The 26,765-nt window shown below is 34.8% G+C and overlaps 2 protein-coding genes across 16 annotated transcripts; both read left to right on the forward strand.

Annotated features, from left to right (window-relative positions):
• The first annotated feature begins 1,499 nt into the window (after positions 1–1,499).
• LOC112273515 (uncharacterized) lies at positions 1,500–4,918 on the forward strand. Of its 13 annotated transcripts, XM_073531860.2 has the most exons (8): positions 1,505–1,701; positions 2,113–2,147; positions 2,372–2,496; positions 2,673–3,121; positions 3,297–3,596; positions 3,722–3,876; positions 4,032–4,139; positions 4,373–4,918. In XM_073531860.2, exons 4-8 carry the CDS (start codon positions 2,746–2,748, stop codon positions 4,595–4,597), a joined length of 1,164 nt encoding a protein of 387 aa, XP_073387961.1. In that variant the 5' UTR covers positions 1,505–1,701; positions 2,113–2,147; positions 2,372–2,496; positions 2,673–2,745; the 3' UTR covers positions 4,598–4,918. The 13 variants fall into 13 exon arrangements, with proteins under 13 accessions (XP_090103604.1, XP_090103597.1, XP_073387961.1 ...); XM_024502418.3 differs by having other exon boundaries at positions 1,505–2,147; XM_073531854.2 differs by having other exon boundaries at positions 1,505–2,147; positions 2,380–2,496.
• A 15,714-nt stretch (positions 4,919–20,632) lies between these two features.
• LOC112279215 (uncharacterized) lies at positions 20,633–25,741 on the forward strand. Of its 3 annotated transcripts, XM_090247482.1 has the most exons (7): positions 20,633–20,890; positions 21,303–21,690; positions 22,323–22,613; positions 22,733–22,875; positions 22,964–24,287; positions 24,381–24,682; positions 24,799–25,741. In XM_090247482.1, exons 2-7 carry the CDS (start codon positions 21,606–21,608, stop codon positions 25,087–25,089), a joined length of 2,436 nt encoding a protein of 811 aa, XP_090103608.1. In that variant the 5' UTR covers positions 20,633–20,890; positions 21,303–21,605; the 3' UTR covers positions 25,090–25,741. The 3 variants fall into 3 exon arrangements, with proteins under 3 accessions (XP_090103608.1, XP_090103609.1, XP_024369207.1); XM_090247483.1 differs by having other exon boundaries at positions 20,633–21,690; positions 22,288–22,613; XM_024513439.3 differs by lacking the exons at positions 20,633–20,890; positions 21,303–21,690 and having other exon boundaries at positions 22,476–22,613; positions 22,756–22,875.
• The last annotated feature ends 1,024 nt before the right edge of the window (positions 25,742–26,765 follow it).

The raw sequence follows: 26,765 nt of genomic DNA on the forward strand, positions 1-26,765 counted from the left end.
CATAGATTATATATTGAGATAATTTTTGGTACCTAAAAATTATAATTAGCAAGATTACAATTGTCACTAGAATATATCCCAACCAAATTTATTAACAAATTAAATCGTAGCAATAGTTGGAACTACATATTTAGATACAGCTTATGCTTGCCAATATATTATTAGTATTTAAGGTATGTGACTGAAATTACCTTAAATTGTTTCAAATAAAAAAATCTAAGAGTTAAATAAAATTTTATTTTGAATATTTTTAGGCACTGGATTGTGTATGTTTTGCTTAAATAGCACTTTTGTATTTATGTAATTAAATATAATTATTTACAATTATGTTCTTAAACAATGTTTCTATCATCATTCTAGGTGAGCATCCAAATGCAAGATAAATAATATTGTTTTGCATCATTTAATATAAGAATCCAAATTTGAAGTATGAATCTTTTAGAAGTAATGTTCATTAATTTTGAAAGTATAAAAAATAATAAAAAATAATTTTTAAAATTTAAAAGTATTATGATATACCAAATCTGTGCATATTTGAATGTTTGTAGAGACATTGTTGCAAGTTGTGTACATAAATTCTGTACATAGAATTGTTATAATAGAATTTATGTACACAATGTATGTACAGAATTCTATTATAACAATTCTGTACATTGAATACAATAATATTGTATTTTAATTGAAGGTTCAAACTTTTAGAGATTTTTATGATAAAAAAGTAGATATTCGTTAAAATGTTTTTTCTAATAAAAACATAAAACCTCAATTTAATTATCTATATTTACTCCGATCAGAGTGCAGTATCACATTTTCTTTTTACAAATTTAACATATATATATACACATATATATAGAGATAGAGACACCCATAATTTTCTTTTAAATTCAAACAATAAAGAAGATAACTAACTTATGATCATGAGATGCATCAAATCCAGGATAACTCCCCCCCACAGGTTGTTGGTTATTCTCTCCCCACAGTTCCAAATGAAGACTGCATCCCCAGCCCAAACCAGGGCTCGAATGGACCTTCGATTATTCAACACAGATCGACGGCGCAAAGCTCTCGAGAATAGAAGAATGTAACTGGGCGTGGCAGCGGATGTAGGACCCACATCTGCACACACGTGGAATCGAAGTCCTGTGGACGGAACGATCTCGCCGTTGCTGCTGCAGTCACAACTCCGATCATGCCTCACCGTATATCTATCACCGACTTCACACCACCGCCCGTGTTCATCAATTCCCTTGCTCTTCTTTTCAACGTCAAAATCGGTTGGGAGTTGGCTGGTGGACTCAAGGCGTTGAATGTTGTGGCTCCAGTAGGAGAGTGGATCAGCGAAGGTTGAAGTGGTTGATATAGACTACTGGAAGGGACTGACGCTAGGTGACGTGATCGGGTTTACGGTGTCGACGATGTGAACAATACTGGTATTAAAGTATTTGCACATGTGCACCGGTTCACGAAGCGATACTGCACTCTGATCGGAATGTGGCATCCTCTAATTCTAGAGTCACGAACCAATATCCCTGTGTATGTGCCGGCTTTCTTATACCCTTGGGAGGTTTCATCCAACATAGTTTGCATCGGGGAATGAGCGCGGTGACGGTTACCGGAGATAAAGAGACCAAAAAATTGAGTCCGTCTTTTCTGTTGCAACACTACTTTACACTCATGGATGATCAAATATTTGCCTAATCGGTGAGCCATATGCACACACAGGGACTTAGCATTCATCTTTACCAGACATTCTCGTTTAAGGTTTACTAAGCTTTAGATTGAGCGATGGTTTCACAACGTCGAGTTTTTCAAGAATACAGAATAGGCTCTAGGCTTATTTTTCCAATATTTTGCAGCGTTCTGTCCCGATTCTGTTTCGATGTATCCCATGTGGAACTTTCAGATCAATTACATTCTGCATACCTGGGGCATTTTCATTAATCCTTTGAGATAATAGGTCGGATCAAGTCTTGTACCGCCAGATATGCAAACATGCATTATCCGACGCATGGTTGGAAATTTCTTTTCAAACAATTCATTGATATCAACGTGTTCAACTGTATATTGAGAAATTCTATCGCACAGTAAACCTTCCAAAGGATTCTATTGCAGATCAGCTGGATATACTATTTGTCTTAATGCACAGAGTAAGTTTATAAATGAACCTGAGAATCTGCTGCAACTAAATTGTTGTTCATAATCTCAGCAGCTTCTTTTATCCTCCAAGAAATGCCAATAGTTCAATTGTGTCACGATTCGTGTGTGCTTACAAGAATTTTTTAGAAAGTAACTGAATGAAATTGTTAACTATGAATCGATCCATGATATCATTGTGACCGTCATATTTTCGTTTTTTTCATTCCGAACGAAGTTTGCCAGGTGTGGACAAGAATGATAACAATTTCGCAGAGCTTCGCAAGACCCTTGCACACACAATACTCGCACAATTAAAATTTCTGATGCATGTTTGTTAATCGGCTCGAAACCGGATTGACAGTAATAAAATTATACCTTCCTAAATTATTACACTCCAGGATCACAATTTCGTCTCTTATTCCACCATATTGTTGTATTGCTGCTTTGTGTCAAGGAAGTCTGGTTCGCATGGTTTCATGTGAATGCACGGTTAAGAACAAAACACTGAACTATTGTTAGCTTGTCGCCTTTCTAAGTGGTTTTTGTGAAGGTTGAAAGCCTGAAATGATCCATATATGTCACGCCTGTTGGACTTGGTAAAGAAATAAGATGGTCCAACCAAGACTGAGTGGCGATGCTTCCAAGTACTGGTTGAGATCGAGGAGTGCCAGAAAGAACGGTGGAGAAAACTTAGTGTTTGTGGATCATATTCAAAATATTTTTAACGGCAGCCTTGCAAGATCGTCAGCAAAGAAGGAGGAGGGTACATCCGCTGCTGCCATACCTACCACCACTTCAACCAACCAATATTCCCTATCTGGTTCTTCGACTGCACCTACCATACGCAAAAGCACACGCCTCTTCGAAAAACGAGTGGCTTTGTTACCAGGTCGTCATCGAGTAGGGCCGCAGTATTGGCTTCGACCAAGGTTGAGAGGGGGAAAGCGATCGCTCTTGGTTTCGGTGAAATCACTGTATCTTTCAGGTGAGCAATTCCTGCTCTCACTTCTGTTTCCATACTCCGCCGTTTCAGATAAAAAAATTTCCAATGCGAATCTCAGGTATGGAAACCCGTGGAAGATGTAGCATCGTCCATGAGCATCATATGTAAATCCAGCATGAACTTGTGATACATTTTCAGTCTCTGAAATAAATACCAGAACAACAAGATCTGAAGGACGGTGATAAGAAAATCAAGCCTTGCAGTGGCTGCTGTCAACCAACTCCGCACAGCAGGAAGAGCGCCCGTTTGATTGAAAAGCACGCAGCCTCACTAATAGGTTGTCGAGCAGGAAGAGCTCACAAGCGCAGGCGCAAAGGCTCACAATTCAAAAGGAAGAAGAAACGCGTATGCTGGTTATATTTAGGAGCTCCTTGGTTGGGAGGCTGCCATAATTTGAAAATGCCTCTTCATGAAAGGAGGACAGGACTTAGGGTGGACTCTGATTCTGGGTGTAAGGGTACACTAAATTGTTGTTAATCCAGTTCCATAAACATGAATTTCCTTTTTGTTGTCTTCTCCCACCACCATCCATGACACTTGGCGCCGATAAGGTTATTTACCTCAGTCAATTTCCTGTGGCAGGTCTTGTAGTTGACGCTGTTAACTCCTCCAGTGAAAAATTCCGTGATCCTGCAAGCCGCCCTGTCCTACAGCGCCTAACTGACCTTGGGCAAGACGACTTGCTGCATAGTATTCTGGAGAAGTTGCCACCTGCAAATCTTCTCAAAGCTTCACGAGTATGTTGCTCAATCTATGTGATCAAGTTTACCAATACTACTACAACATTCGACTAAGATTTTTCGACGTTCAGCCTTGCAATTCTAAACGAGTCGTCAAGGACTCCAATACATGCTAATGCACTTTGAAGTTTCATGCCATCTTTGTCTTGCAGGTGTGTAGGTCATGGGCAAGTCTTTGCGAACCAGCCTTAAGATTGCAATGTCAGCGACATGGATGGTCGTTACCTCGTCTTCCTCGTGGTGCCACCCCAGCATTTCCAGTATGATTTGATTTCTCTCCCTCTCTCGCTAGTCCCAATATCATCATCATCAGCAGCATCTCTATCATGTTATTGTTGTTGTTGTTGTCAATTGGGTGAGCCAAAACTTCACTGAGTGGTTGCCTGTGAGATAAGAGACTCGCACTCTGTGTTGAGAGTGGAGGGCAGAGTGGGGAACCGAACTCACCCAGTTGTTGTCATCGCATGGGCACGGCGATATTGTCATCATCCAGTGGAGGTCTTTGTACTACAGGCATGCGTGCCGAGCATGCGGTGAGGTGGGGGAGTTTTTGGTGAGGAAGACCCTGAACAGCAACGTGCAGTTTCTGCTGTGCGGGCGGTGCATTCGACTTGGCGGAGTGCAGAGCAAACTGGCGCAGTACTCCATCGACCTGTGTGGTGTCACAGGCAAGCTGCGGGGTCCTACTAATTCGACCCCGGGATCCAGGCCTACTTAAGAAACTACGACGCAACATTTGCAGCAACTCCTGCTTTCTCTGTGTAAATTTACAGATCTATGTATTCTTTATACACTATTTATCCGTCTGTCTTTCCTCTTGCTGTGGTCTCCATACATCCAGCAGTTGTTGTGTGCCAGTTCCATCCCCAGGACCCTGCTCACCTACGTATCTGCACCTTCCATCACATTTTCCACCAAATGTCTCGACCTCATGCACTCACGTTAACACCACCACAACAACAGAGTCCTAGGCCATCCGCAAAATTTGTAATAAACATTGAAATATCTAAAAATTAAATAAAAACCCATTCTTTTGTAATTTATTGATGAAATTCTAAGATGTCACATCTTACTTAATTTTACTCAACAATGTAGATGTTGAGCTTTTTTAATATAGAATCTCTTGAAATTTCAAATGTTGCAAATTTTCAAGTGTTTACATGACAATTTTGTAGATGGTAATCCTTGAATTTAAAGTTTTAAAATTTATTCTATTTATTTTATAAAATTTATCAAAATCATTCAATCTAGAATACTTATTATATATTTTAAAAGTTATGTAGTATATTTTGAAGGTTGTTGCATTTTTTTAAAATCAGTTTACATTATAAAATAAATAAATATATATATATATATATATATATATATGCCATAAAAATAAATATACTATCAAAATACAAAGTATTCTTTGTTAATATCAAAATATGTTTAAAGACATGTTAATGCAAGAATTTTAAGCCAAAAAATGGATAATATATTGTCAAAAGTTAAGATTTTAGTAATGACTTAACATCACTTAGATTAAATTTAATAAAAAAAATTTGTGAATTAATTATGGATTTGATTTAAGATAATAATTAGAGTTAATTTCTCTATTATTTCTTTTTTGATATTATACTCTTAAATATAATTATGATGCATATTAGAGGTGGTCATACATTATAGGAACTACCATTTATTTCAAATTATGTTCTTTGTAATTTAGACCAAGATCCCAATAATACACTTATATAAAATAGGCAAATATAAAGAACAAATATTATTTCTTTAGATTTTTTATATTTATTTGCCTATCTTATAATTGCCTATCTGTCACGGACATACTCATGTAAGCTAGTAATTACATATATAAATAGGTAGAAGTAAGTAAAAGTAGATAAAAGTAAGTTAATTCTATAATATTTGGTATAGAAGCTTCTTAGAAGCTTCATAGACGGTGCTTTGATTTTATAGGTGCCTTTAATTGACATTTGGATTAGAAACGTGGTCAACAAGTTGGCCATGTGCCACACATGTTGTTAGTTTGAAGATCAAGCTAACTATATGGCCCTCACGTAGAAAAACTTGCCTTATAAGACAAGGCATGTGTCCTACAAAGTCAACACATATTGGAGGTCCTATAGAATGTCGCCACTTAGCCCCTAGTTAGATAGTATATATAGAGACAAGAGTGAAGCCTTCTTCACTCTTGTCAACTCCTTTCTTGTTTCTAGTCTAGTTTCAAGAGTCTTCATGTTTTCTAGTCTTTGGCAATAGCCATTTCAGTTTTTCTTTCAATATACATACTTGTTTATTTATATTTTGTTACCTTTCTTTGAGTGAAGGCTCACTTGTCTGAATTACTTTTTTATCGAGTTCTTGTCCTTAACAAATTGACAAGAGTATACTTACAATATCAAAGCTTTGTCTTTTCTTGATTAAAAGTGGATTAATATTTTTTTTTGATAAGACATAAGCGTATTAAGAGTTGCGAATGACCCTCTTTTAAAATGATATTATTTTTAGTATTTTCTTTGTTTTTAAGTTCGTTCTCTTACTTGTCTTCAATAATATTAGACATTTTTTTTTCTAGGTGTTACCCTAGCTGAGCTTGTCGAATTAAAGAGTGCAATGACACAAATGCAAGAACAACTGAGACAATTAATGTTTGTGATGCATCAACTTAATTCACCAACAAAAGGAGGAACAAGAATAACAGAAAGTGGAGATGTAGAGATGGTCAGAGCTGCCTCAACATCTACATCGAATCATGCCCCTTCTCCAATGGTGGAACACCATTCAAATACTAGAGAACCAAAAATTGTCTTATCCAAGAAATTTGATGGTACGAGATCAAAATTTCGAGGATTCATGAATCAAGTATAATTGACAATTAAACTTCAACCCCAAAGGTATCCAATTCCAAGATCACAAGTCAGGTTTATTGGAACACTACTTTTCGATTTTGTATTATCATGGTTTTCATCTTTTTTTGAACGACAAGATCCAATATTGGATAATTTAGCAACTTTCTTGGTAGAATTTTGATCTATGTATGGAGAACATGATACAGTTCGTGTTGCAACAAATAAGATCCGTATCTTACAACAAGGAAATCAATCAGTAACAACATATGCTTCATAATTTTGATAACTTGCGATTGATACTAAGTGGAATGATGTTGCACTCATTAGCCAATTCCTTTATGGACTACAATATGAGGTAAAAAAATTGATGCTCAATTTACTCGATCCTCAAATATTGAGTCAAGCAATTGATTTTGATGTAAAATGTGACAATCGACTTTTTGAATTTTGATCTAAGAGTCACATAAGTAAGGCTCAATATTATTACAATTCAATGGCAACACCTACGTCTTCTCAACACATATCTTCACAAATAAAAGATATGCAAATCGATGTAATATGTTTCAAACTTCTTACTGAACAAGAAAAGACTTGTCGTCGTCAAGAAGGATTATGTTTATATTATGGAGAACCAAAATACACTGCTCAACATTATCCAAAGAAACGACGCAACCACAAAATAAGGAGTATGGTTATCAAAGAAGATAATATGTCAGAAAATGAGTTTGTCTAGCTACAATAGGGACCGTGCGGCTGAAACCTTGTACAACATCTGATAAAGGTCCTATTCTCTCCTCAGAACCCTCTCCTTATTTTATAGTAAATGTTATTTTACAATCTAAATATTACAAAGCCTGTGCCTTGCTAGATTCAAGAGCCTAAGCGTATTTCTTAGATGAAGAATTTACTAAAAGACATAGTATATCTTTAGTAAAGAAAACTAAATCTGTTTATGTAAAAGTCATAGATGGTCGTCCACTGTCTTCTGGAGATATTACTCACAAAATCCTTTCTATAGAAGTAATAATCAATGGTCATAATAGCTTTGTAGTATTTAATATCATTAGATCTTTCTCTAATCTAGTCATTTTAGGTTTATCGTGGTTAGAAAAATACAACCCTCAAATAGATTGGATTTCCCAAACTATTACTTTCTCTAAAAGTATAACTAAGAGTGTAGTTAATCAAGTAGAGAGTGATAAGTCCAGTTCAATTTAACCTGTATTTATAGGTGCAAAAGCTTTCTTGTATGCTGCTATGAAAGAATTACCATATATTATTTATGCCACACCCGTTTCTAATGGTGCAAAGACTTCATGTGGCATTTGAAGCCAATATCAAGAATTTCAAGATGTAATTGAAAAAAAGAATGCGGATACACTCTCGGAACATCGTCCTTATGATTGCTCAATTGATCTTCAAGAAAGAGCACAACTGCCATTCAGACCAATCTACAATTTTTTGCAAAATGAGTTGACTGAACTCAAGGAGTATATTGAAGAAAATCTTGCCAAGAATTTCATACGCCATTCTAAATCTCTGACAGGAGCTCCAATTCTATTTGTGAAGAAAAAAGATGGATCATTATAGATGTGTGTTGATTATCAAGGACTCAATAAGATTACCATCAAGAACGGGTGTCCACTACCTTTAATATCTAGACTTATTGATAAGTTGAATCAAGCTAAGATCTATACAAAAATAGATCTCCGGGGAGCATACAATTTAGTACGCATCAAAGAAGGAGATAAATGAAAGACTACATTTTGAACTAGGTATGAACATTTTGAATACAACGTCATGCCTTTTGGACTTACAAATGCACCAGTCTCAAGGACAAGAACTCGATGAAAAAACAATTCAGACAAGTGAGCCTTCACTCAAAGAGAGGTAACAAAAAATATATAAACAAGGATATATATTGAAAGAGAAACTAGAATGGCTATTGCCAAAAGACAAGAAAACTAGAGACCCTTGAAACTAGACTAGAAGCAAGAAAAGAGTTGACAAGAGTGAAGAAGCCTTCATTCTTGTCTCTATATATAATATCTAATTAGGGGCTACGTGGCGACGTTCTATAAGACTTCCAATATGTGTTGACTTTGTAGAACACATGCCTTGACTTATAAGGCAAGTTTTTCTACGTGTGGGCCACATAGTTAGCTTGATCTTCAAGCTAACAACATGTGTGGTACATGGCCAACTTGTTGACCACGTTTTTAATCCATAAAATCAATTAAAGACACCTATGAAGTCAAAGTAGCATCTATGAAGCTTCTAAGAAGCTTTCATATTAAATACTATAGAATTAACTTACTATTACTTACTTTTACTTACTTCTACCTATTTGTATATGTAATTACTAGCTTACATGATTATGTCCGTGACAATCGGCAGCTTTTCAACATCTAAAGAATGATGTTTTTTGAGAGTTTTTTGGACAATTTTGTGGTCTGTTATCTAGACGACATCTTGATCTATTCTAAGAATCCAGAAGAACATGAACTTCATGTTCATCATGTGTTACAAAAATTAAGAGATGCGGGACTCTATGCCAAGATAGAAAAGTGTACATTCTACACTACTCAAGTTGATTTCTTAGGTTATATCATTTCAAATGATGGACTTATGATGGATCCTAAGAAAGTTTAAACTATTATAGATTGGAAGATCCCAAAAACGGTAAGAGATGTCCAATGCTTTTTGGGATTTGTCAACTACTATCGGATCTTAATCAAAGACTTTTCTTCAGTTGCAGCTCCACTTACACGTTTGACTTGTAAAGACAAACTCCAATGGAATCAAGAAGTGGAAGTTGCTTTTGAATCTTTGAAGACAACATTTGTTTCTACACCAATCTTGTATAGTGTTGATTTTTCCAAAGCATTCTTTATGGAAACAGATGCATCAAACTTTGCCATGGGTGCGGTTTTATCACAAATGGGAACAGATGACAAACTTCATCCAATAGCCTTTCATTCAAGAAAATTCTCAGCAGCAGAAATCAATTATGAGATCCACGACAAAGAACTTCTTGCAATTGTGGATTCTTTTCAAGAATGGCATCATTATCTAGAAGGCGCTTTCAATCTAATCATCGTGTATACGGATCACAAGAACCTCAAATATTTTATGTCAGCATGCATATTAAATCGTCGCCAAGCTCGTTGGAGCACGTCTTTATTAAGGTTCGAGTTCATTATCACTTATCGGCTAGGAAAACAACAAGGTTTGTCCAATGCCTTGTCTAGACGTTCTTAACTTGCACCAAAAGAAGGAGATGCAGCTTTTCAGCAAAAAAGAACGATTCTCTTGAAGCCACAGCAATTTCATCTTCAAGCAATAAAATCAACATTAACTGTTGATTTAACTTTTCTTAAGCAAGTCCAGTTAAGTATGTCTCCAGACCCTCTTGTTCATGATATCAAGAACAATTCTTCTAAATCTCATGACCCCTCTAAATTTGAATTCAAGAACAACCTACTCTATTTCGAAGGACACCTATATGTTCCAAAAAGAGAAGCATGTTTACGTGTTCTTCAAGCTCGTCACGACTTTCCAGCAACAGGACATTTTGGATATAATAAGACTATGGAGCTGATATCTAGGGATTTTTGGTGGTCTCAAATGTGGAAGGCAGTTAAAGATTTTGTACAATCATGTGATGTTTGCTGAAGATCAAAAACTCCTCGTCATCGACCTTTTGGACTTCTTCAGCCATTACCCATTCTACAACAACCATGGTCTTCTGTTTCTATGGACTTCATCATAGATCTTCCAATCTCATGTTCTTATGATTCTATATTCGTGATAGTAGATCGTTTTACCAAGATGGCACATTTTGTACCATGTACAAAATCTATCACAGGTGAAGAAACAGCTAAGCTCTTTCTTGACAATATCTATCACTATCATGGATTACCCAAGGATATTATATCAGATAGGGGAACTCAATTTGTATCAAGATTTTGGCGGACTCTTTTCAAGATTCTTAAAGTGGATATAAAAATATCTTCGGCATTCCATCCTCAAACTGATGGACAAATGGATTGTATTAATCAAGTTTTGGAGCAATATTTAAGATGTACCATTAATTATCAACAAGATGATTGGACAACTCTTTTCCCATTGGCAGAGTTTGCTTACAATAACACGGTACATTCTTCTACAAAACAAATACCTTTCTTTGCTAATTATGGTTATCATCCACGACTTGATACTTTTGACTTTTCAAAAGTTGATAATCCTGCTGTGAAAGATTTGGCAATTCATTTATCAGAGCTACATGCAACGATGAAGGCGCAATTAAAAGAAGCTCAAGAACAACAAAAGGTCAATGCGGATGTCTATTGAAAGGAACAACCACCATTCCTCTTAGATGATAAGGTATGGCTACTTTGTCGCAATATTAAGACGACTCGTCCTTGTGACAAGTTGGACTATCGAAGGTTTGGACCATTTTCTATTTCTGCACAAATCAATCCAGTTGCATATCGTTTACATCTACCGGAATCAATGAAAATCCATTCAGTATTCCACGAGTCTCTTTTTGAACCATACAAGATAGTGGACATACCAAGAAGACGACAAGCTCCACCTTCTTCTATAGAAGACGACAATAATTAAGAGTTTGAAGTAGAAGAAGTCTTAGATTCAAGGCGAAGCCAAAATAAATTAGAATAACTTGTCCATTGGTGCAGATATGATATTAGTGAATGCACATGGGAGCCAGTAAAGAATCTTGCAAATGCAATGAAGGCTGTGGAGGCTTTTTATAGATGAAATCCATCAAAATGAAGATGAAAACTTTTTTTACAAAAGAAACAACATCTAGGCAAGATAACATTCTATTTTCAATCCTTGTTTGTAGCTTCTTTGTAGTTGTGACGCTGAGGAGATGGAGAACCAACAACCAGCGAATTTGACTCAAGAACCTTCATTTATTGACCTACCGGATGAGATATTATGATTGTCACAACCTTCAAGACGATGCAATCGAGATGAAGATCTTCAAAAACGACATGTTCTTCATCGAATTGATAGAAAGCTACAAAGCGTTTGATATCACGACTTGGGATGGGACTCCTGATGTTCGGTGATTTTACTAGAGGTAGGAACAACTCCTGATGGTGTTCCAAATGTTCTATTTGAAGGAAGTTATGAAGGCGTCAACAATGATCAAATAACTAGGTCGTCTTTCCGCCTTGATATGGGACACTATTGGTGGTTGAGAGGCCCTATCAATCATCTCTGAAGAAAACAAAGATCAAAGTATGTGGCAAATACAATTTGTTGCATCACAGATTTCTTCAACATATGATGACCGCCACTCGTGGAACTCGTCCCTAGAAGGGGGGATAATGTCATGGACATACTCATATAAGCCAGTAATTACATATATAAATAGGTAGAAATAAGTAAAAGTAGATAAAAGTAAGTTAATTCTATAGTATTTGCTATAGAAGCTTGGCCCACACGTAGAAAAACTTGCCTTGTAAGTCAAGGCATGTATCCTACAAAGTCAATACATATTGGAGGTCCTATAGAACGTCGCCATGTAGCCCTTAGTTAGATAGTATATATAGAGACAAGAGTGAAGCCTTCTTCACTCTTGTCAACTCCTTTCATGTTTCTAGTCTAATTTCAAGAGTCTTCATGTTTTCTAATCTTTGGCAATAGCCATTCCAGTTTTTCTTTCAATATACATACTTATTTATTTATATTTTTTAACCTTTCTTTGAGTGAAGGCTCACTTGTCTGAATTTTTTTTTCATTGAGTTTTTGTCCTTGACACTATCTTATATAAAAAAATAATACAAAATAGGCAAATAGAAAGAATAAATATGAACAAATATTCTCTTTTAGATCTTCTACCTTACTTTACAATAGATTTTTGTTTTAGACCAAAAACCACAAAGTTTTTGACTTATTAGATTTAAAAGCCTTAACTTGTTTTATTTGCAAAGACTTTGTTAAAAAAGAAGAAATATCTTTAATAAAAAAAACTAAGCTTATGCATGTAGAAGTCAAAGATAGTTAGTTGTTATCTTTTAAAGTTGTTTCTCATGAAACTATTCTTTTAGATGTAACAACTATTAGACATAATAGTTTAATAATATTTAATATAATTAGATCTTTCTCTAATTTAATTATTTTATATTTATTGTGGTTAAAAAAATCAAAATTTTAAATAGATTTATATTTTTATATATTTATATTATATTTTTACATATTTATATATTTTTAATTTAAAGGTTATATTTTTTCAATATAATTTTAAATATATAAATATTATTTTTAAATTATTTTCTTGTGAATATAAATGATATATAAGAAGAAACTCAACCACCATTTACACCAATATATAGCTATTTATAAAATAAATTAATAGTATTAAGAAATATATTGACAACAACTTAGCTATGAATTTCATTCACCATTCTAAATCTCCAATAAGAGTTTATATCTTAATTTTGAAGAAAAAAAGACAAATCAGCGAAGTTATATATGAATTATTAAGGACTTAATAAGAACTTCATTAATAATAGGTGAAACAGAATTGGTCTATCTCAAGTATCTAAGAATCTTTTAATCCACCGCAATATAAAACCTCATTACAGGGTAGAACAAACTGGATCAGAACAGAACTAATCAAAATGGCTCACGAAAGACAAAATTGAGCAACGAAAAATAGAACAAAACAAAACTAAACAGGAAGATGCAAAACCAAACTTTACTAAGAGAAAGGGTTTGAAGGCATACTTGTTTAGATGCCCAAAAGGCCATGGCCAGTCCTATTTATACTTTGTTCTATCACCTTGGATTTTCTAGAATGTTCCTAGATAGTGGATCTCACTTAAATAACCGCCTTAAACTCCTTCTAGAAGGTTCCATGGTAGGCTACATCTGAAAAATCGTCCTAATTTTTTTAGAAGGTTATATGGTAGGTTCCACCTAAATAACCACCTTAAACTCTTTCTAAAATGTTCCACGGTGGATCCTATGTAGTTTACTAATCTAACTCTAATTTTAAAAACTTCCATGATTCGAACTATCTATTCTTACACAAATATCTTATTTATACCCTATTATAATAGGTATCTTCTACATTTAATATTAAAACTTATTAATCAATTGAATCAAACAAAGATCTATACAAAAATAGATTTATATTGAGCATACAACTTGGTATGCATAAAAAAAAGAGATAAATTAAAGATTTCATTTTAAACCAAGTATCAATATTTTGAATATAATGTCATGCCTTTTAGAATGATCAATTCATCAACTATTTTTTAACATCTTATAAATAATATTTTTTTGAATTTTTTTAGATTATTTTATTATTTATCATTTAAACAACATCTTAATTTATTTTAAAAATACAAAATAATATGAACTTCATATTTTTCATGTATTACAAAAATTTAGAAATCTATGATTTTATGCCAAGTTGAAGTAGTGTATATTTTATACAATTCATGTTGATTTTTTAATATACATCATTTCAAATGATAGTCTTTTAATGGATCCTAAGCAAATTCAAACTATAATAAATTAAAAGGTTCGAAAAATAATAATAAAATATTCAATTCTTTTAAAGATTTACTAGTTATTATAGAATCTTTATTAAGAATTTTTTTTCAAAGTTTAGCTCCACTTACACATTTGATTTACAAAGATAAACTTAAATGGAATATAAAAGCTAAAGCATCATTTATATCTTTTAAAATAATTTTTACTTCTATACTAATCTTATATTATATCAACTTTTTCAATGCATAAGACTTTGTTTTGGGTGTAGTATAATCATAAATAAGAGCAAATGAAAAACTTCATCCAATAGCTTTTTGTTCAAAAAAATGTTTAGCAACTAAGATCAACTACAAGATCCATAACAAAGAACTTTTTGTAGTTATTGATTCATTTTAAGAACAGTGCCATTATTTAGAAAGTACTTCTAATCCAATCACTATATACATGGATCACAAAAATATCAAGTATTTATCTCAACATATATTTTAAATTACCAACAAGCTCTTTAGAGCATGTCTTTGTCAAGATTTGAATTAGAGATTACTTATTGACTAAAAAAATAATAAGGTTTATAAGATGGCTTTTTTAGATATTCTTATCTTACATTAAAAAAAAAGAAACTTTTGATCATCAACAAAGGATTATTTTAAAGTCATGGAAATTTTATCTTTGAACAATAAAATCAATAATTTATTGTTGATTTAATATTTTTTGAATAATTTTAATCAAATATTTATTTTTCATGATATTAAAACTAATTAATTTAAATCTCATAATACTTAAAAGTTTAAGTTTGAGATTAATTTACTCTATTTTTAAGAGACACTTATATGTTTCAAAAGGTGAAGCATAATAACATGCTCTTCAAATTCATCACAACTTCTTAGCTATATAGTAATTTGGATTAATTTGATCTAAGAATTAATCTTAAAATATTTTTATTAGCTTTAAATATTAAAGACAATTACAAATTTTGTATAATTGTAAAACATTTATTCAAGATCAAAAACTCTTTAACATCAATCTTATTAACTTCTTTAGCCATTATAAATACCAAAACAACCATGGACTTTTATTTCTTAATTTTTTTTATCATGGATCTTTTAACTTTAAATTTTTATGATTTTATATTTTTTATAGGTTATTATTTTATAAAAATAGATTATTTTGTATCATGTATAAAAACTATTACAGATAAAGAAATATATAATCTTTTCATTGATAATATTTATTGCTATCATAGATTACCTAAAAGGACTCAATATGTATCAAGATTTGAGAGATTTTTTTTTAAGATGTTAAATATGGATAAAAAACTATCTTTTGTTTTACATTCTCAAACTAATGGACAAGCAAAGTAATTAAATCAAGTTTTAGAGCAATATTTGAAGTATACCATTAACTATTATTAAGATGATTGGACAACTCTATTCTCATTAGAAAAGTTTGTTTATAATGATATATTGAATACCTCTACTTATTAAATATCTTTTTTTTATTTAATTATGGTTATTATTTATGACTTGATATATTTGACTTTTCAAAAATAGATAATCTTATAGAAGAAGATTTAACAAATTATTTATTAGAACTACATGCAACAATGAAGGTACAATAAAAAGAAGATCAACAATAACAAAACATCAAAGCAAATGCATATTACAAAGAACAATCTTAATTCTATGCAAGTAAGAATGTATGCTTACTTTATTGTTATATCAAAATTATTCGCCTTTGTAATAAGTTGTATTTATCTATTTTTAATTTATAAATGGATAAATCCAGTTGCTTATTAATTACTCCTATTAAAGTCTATAAAGATTTATTTCATGTTTCATATATCTTTTCTTAAGCCATACTAGACAATAGATATATGAAGAAGAAGACAAATGCCACTTTCTCTTATAAAAATAGATAATAGTTAAGAATTTAATGTCAAAGAAAGTTTGGATTTAACACAGCTCCAAAATATGTTAGAATAGTTTGTATGTTGGCAAGGATGTGATATAAGTGAATGCACATGGGATCCACTAAAGAATCTTGTAAATGCAATAAAAAATGTTGATACTTTACATCAAAACTAAAATAAAGAATCAAGATATGTGTATTGTTCTTTAAAGAACTTATTTCTAAAAATGGAGATAATATCATGAATACACATAATTACTTAAATAAGAAGTGTTATATAGAAGGTGTATATATATATATATATATATATATATATATATATTTTATAATATTTTGTGGATTTGACACAAATTTGGTTTTATATATGTTTGTAGTTGATTGATAGGTTGAAAACTTAGCCAACAAGTTAGCCAAGTATTACACATATTGATTACTTATAATACAAGTTGATTATATGGTACATATATATGAAACTTATCTTATAAGTTAGATAAAAGTCTCACAAGGACACATATCAAAGATTCTATAGAATATTGTTATATAGCTCCTAATTAAATAATATGTATGGAATCAAGAGTAAAGTCTTCTATATTCTTAACAATGCCTTTTGACTTTTTAATCTTGTTTCAAGAGTCTCTAATCTTTTTTTTTTAGCAATAGCCATTCTAGTTTTAATACACTAATATTTTTGAATGAATATCTATTATTTTTAAGTGACACAAGAATTTGTTGAGGCTTTTAATTTTCTAAATCATGTCCTTAAAAAATAATATTTTAAGATTCTATACAAAATAATTATTCTTTTATTGTTACAAAGATGACATAAATTTCTTTTAATTAGACATATTAATTATAAAAAATCACTTAAATTACTTTTTTACAATTTTTAGTGGCTTAAATTATAAAACATAATTAATAGATTTTTAATAAAATATAAGATATGTGGTAGATTAAAATATAATTAGCATTATCTTTATATATTTTAAAACAATTTCTAATTTAAAAATAAAAATTATTATTTTTATTATTAATTTTTACCAAAATATTTTTGATCATCAATTTTGATATATATATTTAATTTGTGGTAGTAAACCAAATCATCAAAACAAGACATTTTATTCTCTATTGAAATATAATAATACAAATTGTTATAAAAATTTAAGTGATGTATTTAAAAAGATAAAGTTTTAATTTAAGATAAAAGATAAAATATGATATTTTTTCTTTTAAAACCAAATGATTAATTGGTCTTGTAAAAATATGCACTATCAAAAGTTAGACATTTTTTGATTTAAAAAAAAATCCCCTTAATAGTCTAAAATTTAAAATTACCAATATATACTTATGTAAATATAAATTTTAATGTTAATTTTGAAAATATTATCTACATAAAAACTTTCAAATACTTAATAAAAATTAATTCTTTAAAATTTATATAAAAAACATATATGTATTTTTTAAATATTAAAATTTTGGATAAGACATAGAAGTTTAGAGTGTCTTATATATTGATATATTAATTTTGTTATTTAAAAAACAAAAAATTCTTATTAAATTTGATTAATACATGAAAAATATTTAAAATATAGAAATAAACATTGATTATCGCTAATATTATATATTAACAAATATAATCAAATAAAAATATGTATTTATCAATATCATTTATTACTGATAAAAAATATTAAATAATACTATATCTAATTAAGATTCAATTATATTTCTATTTTTTTAATTTATCATTTTAAATCCTAAAATATATATATATATATATATATATATATAGATTTATCTTAACATATTTTAGTTGCAAATTAAAGTTGAATAAAAAAGTATTAAAAAATAAATTTTGAGTATGCTATCAACTAAATTATATATATATATATATATATATATATTCATAGTAAAATTTTCTTATTATGAAAAATTTAAATATCTATTTAAAAAAAATATTATGCTCAAAAAATAAATTTTATTTTAACTTAAACATTATTAAATATTCAATAATAGATACCTTATTTATAAAATATTATACTATATATATAGATATATTTTATAATAAATATAAATTTTGGCTTTTATAAAATATAATTTACAAATAAGTTTATGAAAAGGTGGACTATAAAATAAGAAATCTTTTTACTATCTTAAAGTTAGAAGGTTAAGCATATTGTCATGGTAATAATATTAATAGAATTTTGACAATAGAAAAAATTAATATATCATTAATCAACATATTACTTAAATAAAGTATCATGTACTCAACTTTTTAATAATGTTATTTGACTATTTGAATCTACTATCTTAAAATATAGCATTGAAAGAAAAATAAAATCCTAAAATTAAAAATATTTTAATGACACAAACTTCTAGAATATTTTTATTTATTTTATTATTTTTTATAGAAAAATATTAAATAAATCCACTCTTTTATTAAATTGATCCATCCATCTTAATCATTATGAAAAAAATAAAAAAATAAAAAAATATGACATCTAGATTCATTTCTCTATTGTTTGATCCAAAAGTAATAAAAACTAACTACATTCATTATGATTACTAATATTCTTTATCATGGATAGGTCAATTTAGTAAAAACATGGATCTATTTAACATTCTCTTTATTATATTTTTCTTATTTGAAACTTGCAAGATTACTAATACTTTGCCAATAATCATTTTATTGTTGTGATGTAATCTAATATAAATGTTACTTATTATTTATCTTTTAGCATTTTTTGCATGAGATTATTAACAACTAATCAAATTATTTATTTCTATTTTTAATAATAAAATTTTAACTTATTTTATACATTTTGAGAACATGAAATAAAATAAAAAAATTAACACTACATCATTAATTAATACTTGTAACAACCATGTATGGGGGGAGGGTAGCAAATTTTTCTTTACTCCAAACAATTAGCTTCACTAGTATGCTTCTTATCAACACATTGTGAATGATGCATTTTAGCAAGACGGTGGAAACCTTCTTGACAAAAGGATCACAACATATATAAAAATAACAATGATGAATAAAAGCTGGGCCATAGTACATGACAAAATTGTGGGTGATGCAGACAAGGAGTAGCTATATAAAAGGGAGCACAAACAGATGTTGATCTTGGAGGTAGTTGCTCAACTGAAGACCACTGTACAAAGATTTGCTGTCCCTCTTTTCCCCTCCCTCCAATTGTTGCAGGTATTAATTAAAGTGTAGCAATATCAATTAGGAATGTAATGTTAACAATTTTTCATAAGAATCTATAACTAATATTGAGACCATAATAATTAGTTTTTTCAAAATTTCTCATATTGCATATAAAAAATATATATTGAAACAATTCATTTTATTACACATATAAATATGAAGTTTTGGTAACCAATATATGTTTCCTAATATATAATTTATTATACTATAAATACATAGTAATAATATTTACAATAATATCTTGTACAAAGATTATCTCAAAATTTTAATTTTGTTATCATGTACAAAAGTAAACAATTCGTGTTTTATTACAAATGCAACGGTGCAATATAAAAATTTGAAAGTGTGTTAGTGTGTATATATATATTTATATATATATATATATATAGAGAGAGAGAGAGAGAGAGAGAGAGAGAGATATATATATATATATATATATATACACAACAAATGTTGTGGCAAGTTGGATAGGTTGTAAACAAACGGATAATCAGTGAACGGCAGAGAATCAATTTGCAAATTTTGTCAAGGTTTCTCTTTTTGAATGCTCTCTTGAAATCTGATTGCAAGTGTGCCCCAATCAACAAAAATTTCGAGATTGGACGTAAGCGGTCCAAATACACCGAGGGTTCCACTGGGATTCGATCCACTTTCGAGCACTCCAGAGCGAACCCAGGTGTCAGCCACTTTAAAAAAGAAAAGTTTGAGAGGGTTGCCACGTCGACCATAAAAGCGACAGGTCAGAAAAAAGCGCGGGAGACGACGGGGCCACGGAAGGAGAAGCCCCGACAAGGGCGGGGCTCTGACTGACGCCGAATGGGGCGGAGGGGAAAGATCGCACCCTTCGTGCGTCGATCTCACAGCGCGTGTGTGGGCGGCTTGATGCTTTTTTGTTGCCCAAGTTGCTGCGAGAATGGAAGCAAGCGGGCAGGGGGTAGGGGACAGTGTAGATGGTGGGGTAGCCTCTACCCCCCAACTGCACATTGCGAGCTTTTCACTGGCGCTGCAGGACGCTGGGGCGGATGACGCCTCGTGACTGCACGTGAACAGCCCGTGAAGGATCAGAATCACAATGGCGGCCACGCCCTCCAGGTCCTAATATGGACTCAAGCGTCGCAAAGTTCGGCCGGACGCTTCAGTGGGCCTGACTTGATCATTCTTCATCTCTGTGTGTGCTCGACTGACTGAACGACTCATTAAAGTCAACTTTTTCTTGCATGGTGTGGGGCATGGACTGCCGCACTGCTATCATCGGCTTGAAGCGTCTTATCCAAGGCTGCCTGGATCTCCATCTTGTCTCTTAATTGTGTTCCTCCAACCACCAGTGAAGTCAGTCCATCCGGGAGATGAGCTTCTTCTCCAGTAGAATGGAACTGCTGGAAAGGTGACCGCCATTCAAACAATGGTCTATGAAGCACTCCACAGAAACTAGCTGCATCGCATTAAACACATCCATCTGCAATAAAAAGGCACCTACCACAGAAACGGGAAGAAGTTTCGGCAAAAACCAGTTAAGATCTGGTGTTGTTCCCCTTTCATCCTGGTTGCAGCTTCTCGCAATTAGGAGTAGCCATGTCATTCTCTTCGCTGTTTTAACTTCGTTGCAATTAAGAGTTGCCACTTGTTGCTCCAATTTATTCTCTTCGCCACACATGACGGCCATATCTGCCACCACGGACAACATCCAGTGCAGGAACCCGCTAATGGCGGGAGGATTGATGTACTCAATCTCAAGCTGGAGTATCATAATGTCGTTGTTGTAGCGGTGTGTTCGTGAGAGAGAGAGAGAGAGAGAGAGAGAGCAAGTGTTCAGGCACTTGGAGAGCTGAACTACGTGACATCTGCTAAACTAGATGAGCCTGGCTGAATCATCAGCGTGGACGCAATGGGACACCAGATGACAAACATCGCTAAACATGCAGGTGAGATGACCAGTGGAGTTGGAGGTGATTCTAGTGGAGAGCGAGAGAGCAGGAGCGGAGAGGGAGAGGAATACGCCGCATGAATGGTGAGGATGAGGGAGGCGATGGGACAGCTTCGAGGAGGAGAGATTGGTGTGATGGTTCGCTCCCCATGGACGTAATGCATCGCTTGCACACCTGGGAGTATGAGCGTGACAGGTTGCTCTCAAAAGCAATAACCGAACGACGGGGACAGTTTATTTGTCCGCGAGAAGTTAGGAAGGTGTCGAAGGCGACGAACGGGGAAGGCTCGGCAGAAGAAGTATGGCGAGAAGAGAAGCATCTGAGGATGCCCGGAACACCGTAGTGCAAGTCGCCGCCGGAGAAGTTCACACACTTGCTCTCACAGGTAACTTTCGCAGCACTTGTTTTGGAACAACTCTCCTCGCATGCACTTGTGCAGCTTGGACAATTCTCGGTCGAGTGTGATGAATGGGACTATCTTGTGATTTGGGGGGCGTGGCGCTCAGCTAGATGCAATGTTAGGAAGTGTTCACGGGAACCTGACTCCAAAAAAATAAGGTAAAACTTCCGGTGTTCTCGAGCTCTCTTAACCTTTGCAAAGCTTCAAGGTCGTGACTCAAGTGCGGCACTGCGCATTTTGATGAGGAAAATGCAAGTGGACTGCGCGACGCTTAACTATCAAGAGCTGCAGTAGTGAGCCTTATTCCGTGTTTTCCAACATCGGAGCTTACTGTTGAGGTGTAATACCCAAAGTCCTCAGCTCTCGGGCTTCGTTGACTTGGGTAGAAATTCAGCCCTGTTACTACTACGAGCAGAGTTTTCTACGAGATAGGTTTGTCCGTCTTTAAATGTACACCCCCATTAAGGAGCGAATGTTCATCAGTCTTTCTTCTCTAGGTGGAAGTAAGTCCTACCGAGATTCCAGCGTTGACTCAGAGAGATTGAGATTCGCATTTTTCCTGACCGTGCAATGTTCTTACAGTTAAGAGATGGCGATTGATTGGTGTTTTTGTGAAGCTGTGGGTGGTGTATACACATGGGGGCGAAACCTGTTCGGGCGATCGGGCATTGGTGGTGTCCAGGATGGTTTTGTTCCCACTTACGTATCCGTTGGGACGAATCTCGACGATGGAGACGGTTCCCGGAGCTCGCATTCGTCTGGAAGAGAGGGCAACTTCCATTCTCTTCATGTACGTGACAGAGACAGAGTTAATCGGCCACCAAAAGTCGTGCAAGTTGCTGCAGGGGCGAACCACAACCTCGCATTGACAGCAGATGGCGTAGTGTGGTCGTGGGGTTACAATGCCTGTATCCAACTCAAGATTTTACATTATGCTTCCTCTTTCTTGTTGCTCTTCATTCACGAACTGCGCATGTTTGAATGTTATCTTATGTGCTCGAATTGCATGTTCCTTAACTAAGCATGGATGGTCAACTTGGTCGTGAAAAGGACGCATCGCATCCGTCGTCAGTTACCTTCACTTGCAGAACCACCGCCGAAGACGGTCGCCGAGGCGCAGCTATGCGGCTCAAGAGAGGAACTACCGACCAGGAGCGCAAACGGCCGAAGGTAACCTCTGAATGTTCCAATTTGTGCGATGCATTGCTGCAACGTAACCTGTTAATGAAATCTAAGGTTGCAGTAGAAATTGGTGCAGATCATTGCGGTGGAAGCTGGTGGCATGATATCTTGTGCCATAGACTTGGATGGCGCTCTCTGGCTTTGGGGTGCCGTTCCAAACCCTTCGGATTGTTCTGGTAGTCGCAGCAGCGGCAACGGGAGCTTCTCTGTCATAAGAGTGGAGAGGCCTGAAAAAGTAAGAGGACTTTTGGGGCTCAGGGTTTATCGAGTCGCTGTGGGGAATGAACACATTGTCGCTCTTGTGGAAGGAAGGGACGATAGCGACCTCGACTGCTATGCCTGGGGAAACAACCAATTTGGTCAGCTAGGTCTCGGCGATTTCAGAGACAGGGAGTACCCTCAGGTGGTGAAAGCTCTCTCCGCATCCGTTATCGGTTCTATTGTGGATCTTGCTTGCGGCGCATTTCACACTGCGATTCTTGCCGTGAAAGAGGATCATCCTGCCAACCTCATACTGGAACCAAATTCCCCAAGGTGTAGGCGAAACAAGCAGGGTTGGGATGTCAGTCAAGATATCTCCACCCCCAGACATAGTTTCTTTAGAACCCATCAACCGATGGCCGAGGAGTTGGAATCTATCCGAAACTCTCCTAATGTGCGCATGAGGCAAGATAGTGAGACGAGCTCCTCTCTAAGGTCGACCGCTTGGGGCTCATCGCGCATGTCTTCCAGTCGCAATTTCACACAATGTACCAGCACGAGGTCTAAAGAGAGCTTTTGCTTAGAGGGTCGACTGTCCGTTTGTTGGACGTTTGGACAGGGAGAGAGCGGACAATTAGGTCAAGGTACGTCGTCTAATCAATATTTCCCTGCTCCTGTCGAAGGTCTTCCGAACGAGCGTCTCCGGACGGTTGCATGTGGACTCTTCCATACATCCGTGGTAACCGAAACAGACGACGTTTGGGTGTGGGGAATGGAGGGAGGATTAGGTCTTTGCCCCGGAATTGGCCCCCCTGGTACAAAAACTGGCGATGCATTCTCTCCTGTGCGCGTATTCGGCGATAGCTCCGCAAGTTGTCATCCTGTCATGGGGTCCAAAGGCATCACCTGCGGGGCGGCACACACTGTCACTATTTCTAACGGCGGTAGAGATATCTGGGCGTGGGGGCGAGGTCAGAGTGGAGTTCTGGGGTCAGGACACACCTCCGACAGCTGGTTCCCATGTCCAGTGATATGGCCGCCGGCGGCCTCAGCGTCATGGTCTGGTGGAGCTAAAGTACCTTCTCAGTCGGATACATTGTTCCCCATAGACTTCGATTGTCGAAGGTCAAGCCGAGCTTCAAGTTGGACTGGGTCCAGAGACAGAGCAGATTCCATCAAGTCTTCTCCCAAAGTAACAGGTCAGTTCTCCTACCCTGTCTATGTCAATCGTGCATCCGATTTTCTTGTCCCCACAATATTCTTATGCTAGTTTTATCCAATTGCCCATGCAGTCATGGTCGACACGAGGAAGACCGGAGGTCAACCATCAGAGAATTCGGCCGTGTTAGATGAAATTAAATCCATCCAGAAGGAGCTGGCCGAGGTACGACGTTACGCTGAAAGCCTCCACGCAGCCATTTACGGGGAGGCGGAATATTTCTATCAACAACCCGGAAACCTTTTCCACTCGGATAGGAACAGCGATTACGATCAAAGCTCCGATCAGGGACAGGGGAGCGGCGGTGCTTTGCGGAAAGAGAAAGCTCTTCAGGAGTGGGAGCACCGCATGGAAGCTGCATCTGACGCCAATCTGGTCTGTCCACTCATCCATTGTTCCACGCATCTGTTATCAGATCTTTCCCTGCAACTCCTCCAAACCTTTGTGCATTCCTGTCCGAAACTAAATGCCTATCGTTTTTGTCATGGCAGGCAAATCTCGATCGTTTTTACAGAGGAATGCGAATTCGATTGAAGGAGGTTTTGTTTGAGAGGAAAAGCAGTGAGTGGTGTCACCATTACATGTCGGCAATGGATTCCTCCGCTACTCCCGTGGACCCACAACCTATGCGGGAGCCGTATTCAGCGGATTGTACTCCCTCCATGAATGGTCCAGGAATGCTGGCCATGCTTAAGACCGGCCTCTACAATGACAGAGCAGAAATGCTTCCACCGGCAGCCTCCGTCGCCGAATTTTGCATGTTAGCCAGACAGCAAAGATGACAGATTCCTCTCCTTCTCCTCCTCCTCCTCCTCGTCTCTGTTGCTGCGTTTCCTCACCGTCTCTCTACCCCGCACTCGATCCTCCTCACCGCACTCGATCCCATGTTTAGGTTCGCCGATACAATCGCTTCAGAGGTTGCGGTAAGCAGATGCTTTGTAAATACTTCCATCATCTCCACATTACCATGAATCGGAATTGTAAGCCTTAAATCTTCAACTCCGTGGAGGAGTTTCATCCTTGCGGGGAGGGTATCTGGACATCTATCTATCAAAGAGGTGAAAGCCGTTTCCGTCTTTCGAGAACGAGCGGCATCGCTTGCTGATCACTCCGACACTTGACATAATCTTACCAGCCTGTCTCGAGTAAGCTTGTCCGTGAACATCCATCGCTAGCGAACCATGCGACAAGTTCTAGTGCCCATGCAAAGCAAAATGGAGATAATGCCTTTGAGCTTTGTATGTGCCAAGGCAACTGGAATTCATTGCTTCCAGTGGATGACAGGTTGATCATGGAATCCTGGATGAGACATCCATCCACCCATCCATGCTCGTCGTATCTTCTTTGTATATTTAGCAACAAGTGGATTAACCCAAATGAGGTTCCAATTCAAAGGTTATGTAGTTGTATTGACAACTGCATGGATGGTTTTAACTGTTGTATCATGTTGGATTATGCAAGAGGGCAACTTCTTGAGGTCTTTGGCAGAATGTATGGATTGTGAATCTGTGACTTTGAAAGAGAAAAAGTATTTGTGTAGAAATTTGAATAAATCACAAAGAGTATGTTAGTGGAATGTAATTTTGTCCAAATAAAATATGAGCTGCAAATGAATTTTGACCATCAATTAGTGCTGTTCTTGAAACCTGGGGGCATTGTTAAGAGTTGATTCTATTGTGGTGGTATAAGTTTATATTGTTTGAGAAAATAAAACTTCATGAAATGTTTTTAATGAAAGAAAGTTGGGAAACAAATGTTAATAACCATGATATTATGGAAAAAATATGAATCGGTTTGGTGTCAAATCTTTCTTTAACATTCAATTTTGAGGACATCATTTAAGACTTCTTTTTGGGAAATTAAGTATATTTAATGAAGAAAAGCATCTACAAATGTTTCATTAGAATGCATTTTGTAAATATTGCCATCATCTCCACCACATAGATGTTAGAACACGTAATACAATAGAATATATGTATATAAAATTGAAAATGTTACTTGGAGTTTTACTGTTGTATTTATTTTTGTATCAATAAACTATATTACTACAAATAAAATTTAGTATGTTTCTAATTTAATAGATGCATCAATAGCATATTATTAGAAAAATAAAAAAGTAAAGACCAAAAATAATATATCAATCTTATGTTATTTTTTTATTTCTAGTTTTAATTTTAAACTTCATGAATTAGAGTAAATTTGAGTCTAGAAAAAAAAAATCACATGTAATATATTTGATAAACATAATTGAGCTAACATAATTTCATATCAATAAGTTGTGAAAAGTAATAAATAAATAGAAGTTGCTAAAGCAACACGTCCATGTTATTAAAGCAACACCTCCTTGAATTTCATGATTTAATCAATCTATCTCTCGTCTCCATCGAAGTCATTGTCCCAAGTTGCCATTCTTAGTCACCGTCCTCAATCTCCAACCCCCCATCTTTGTTTTCTATTT

The sequence above is a fragment of the Physcomitrium patens genome, chromosome 2 (genome assembly GCF_059467195.1).
Source record: "Physcomitrium patens ecotype Gransden chromosome 2, ASM5946719v1, whole genome shotgun sequence".
Lineage (NCBI taxonomy): Eukaryota > Viridiplantae > Streptophyta > Bryopsida > Funariales > Funariaceae > Physcomitrium > Physcomitrium patens.

Coding starts and splice junctions, on each gene's coding strand:
- LOC112273515 (XM_024502418.3), top strand. CDS start 2,746: ATGGTCCAACCAAGACTGAGTGGCGATGCTTCCAAGTACTGGTTGAGA. Junction 3,597..3,721: donor CTCTGATTCTGGGTGTAAGG/GTACACTAAATT, acceptor TTCCTGTGGCAG/GTCTTGTAGTTGACGCTGTT. Junction 3,877..4,031: donor ATCTTCTCAAAGCTTCACGA/GTATGTTGCTCA, acceptor TTTGTCTTGCAG/GTGTGTAGGTCATGGGCAAG.
- LOC112279215 (XM_090247482.1), top strand. CDS start 21,606: ATGGCGAGAAGAGAAGCATCTGAGGATGCCCGGAACACCGTAGTGCAA. Junction 21,691..22,322: donor TCACACACTTGCTCTCACAG/GTAACTTTCGCA, acceptor GTTTTTGTGAAG/CTGTGGGTGGTGTATACACA. Junction 22,614..22,732: donor GTCGTGGGGTTACAATGCCT/GTATCCAACTCA, acceptor AACTAAGCATGG/ATGGTCAACTTGGTCGTGAA.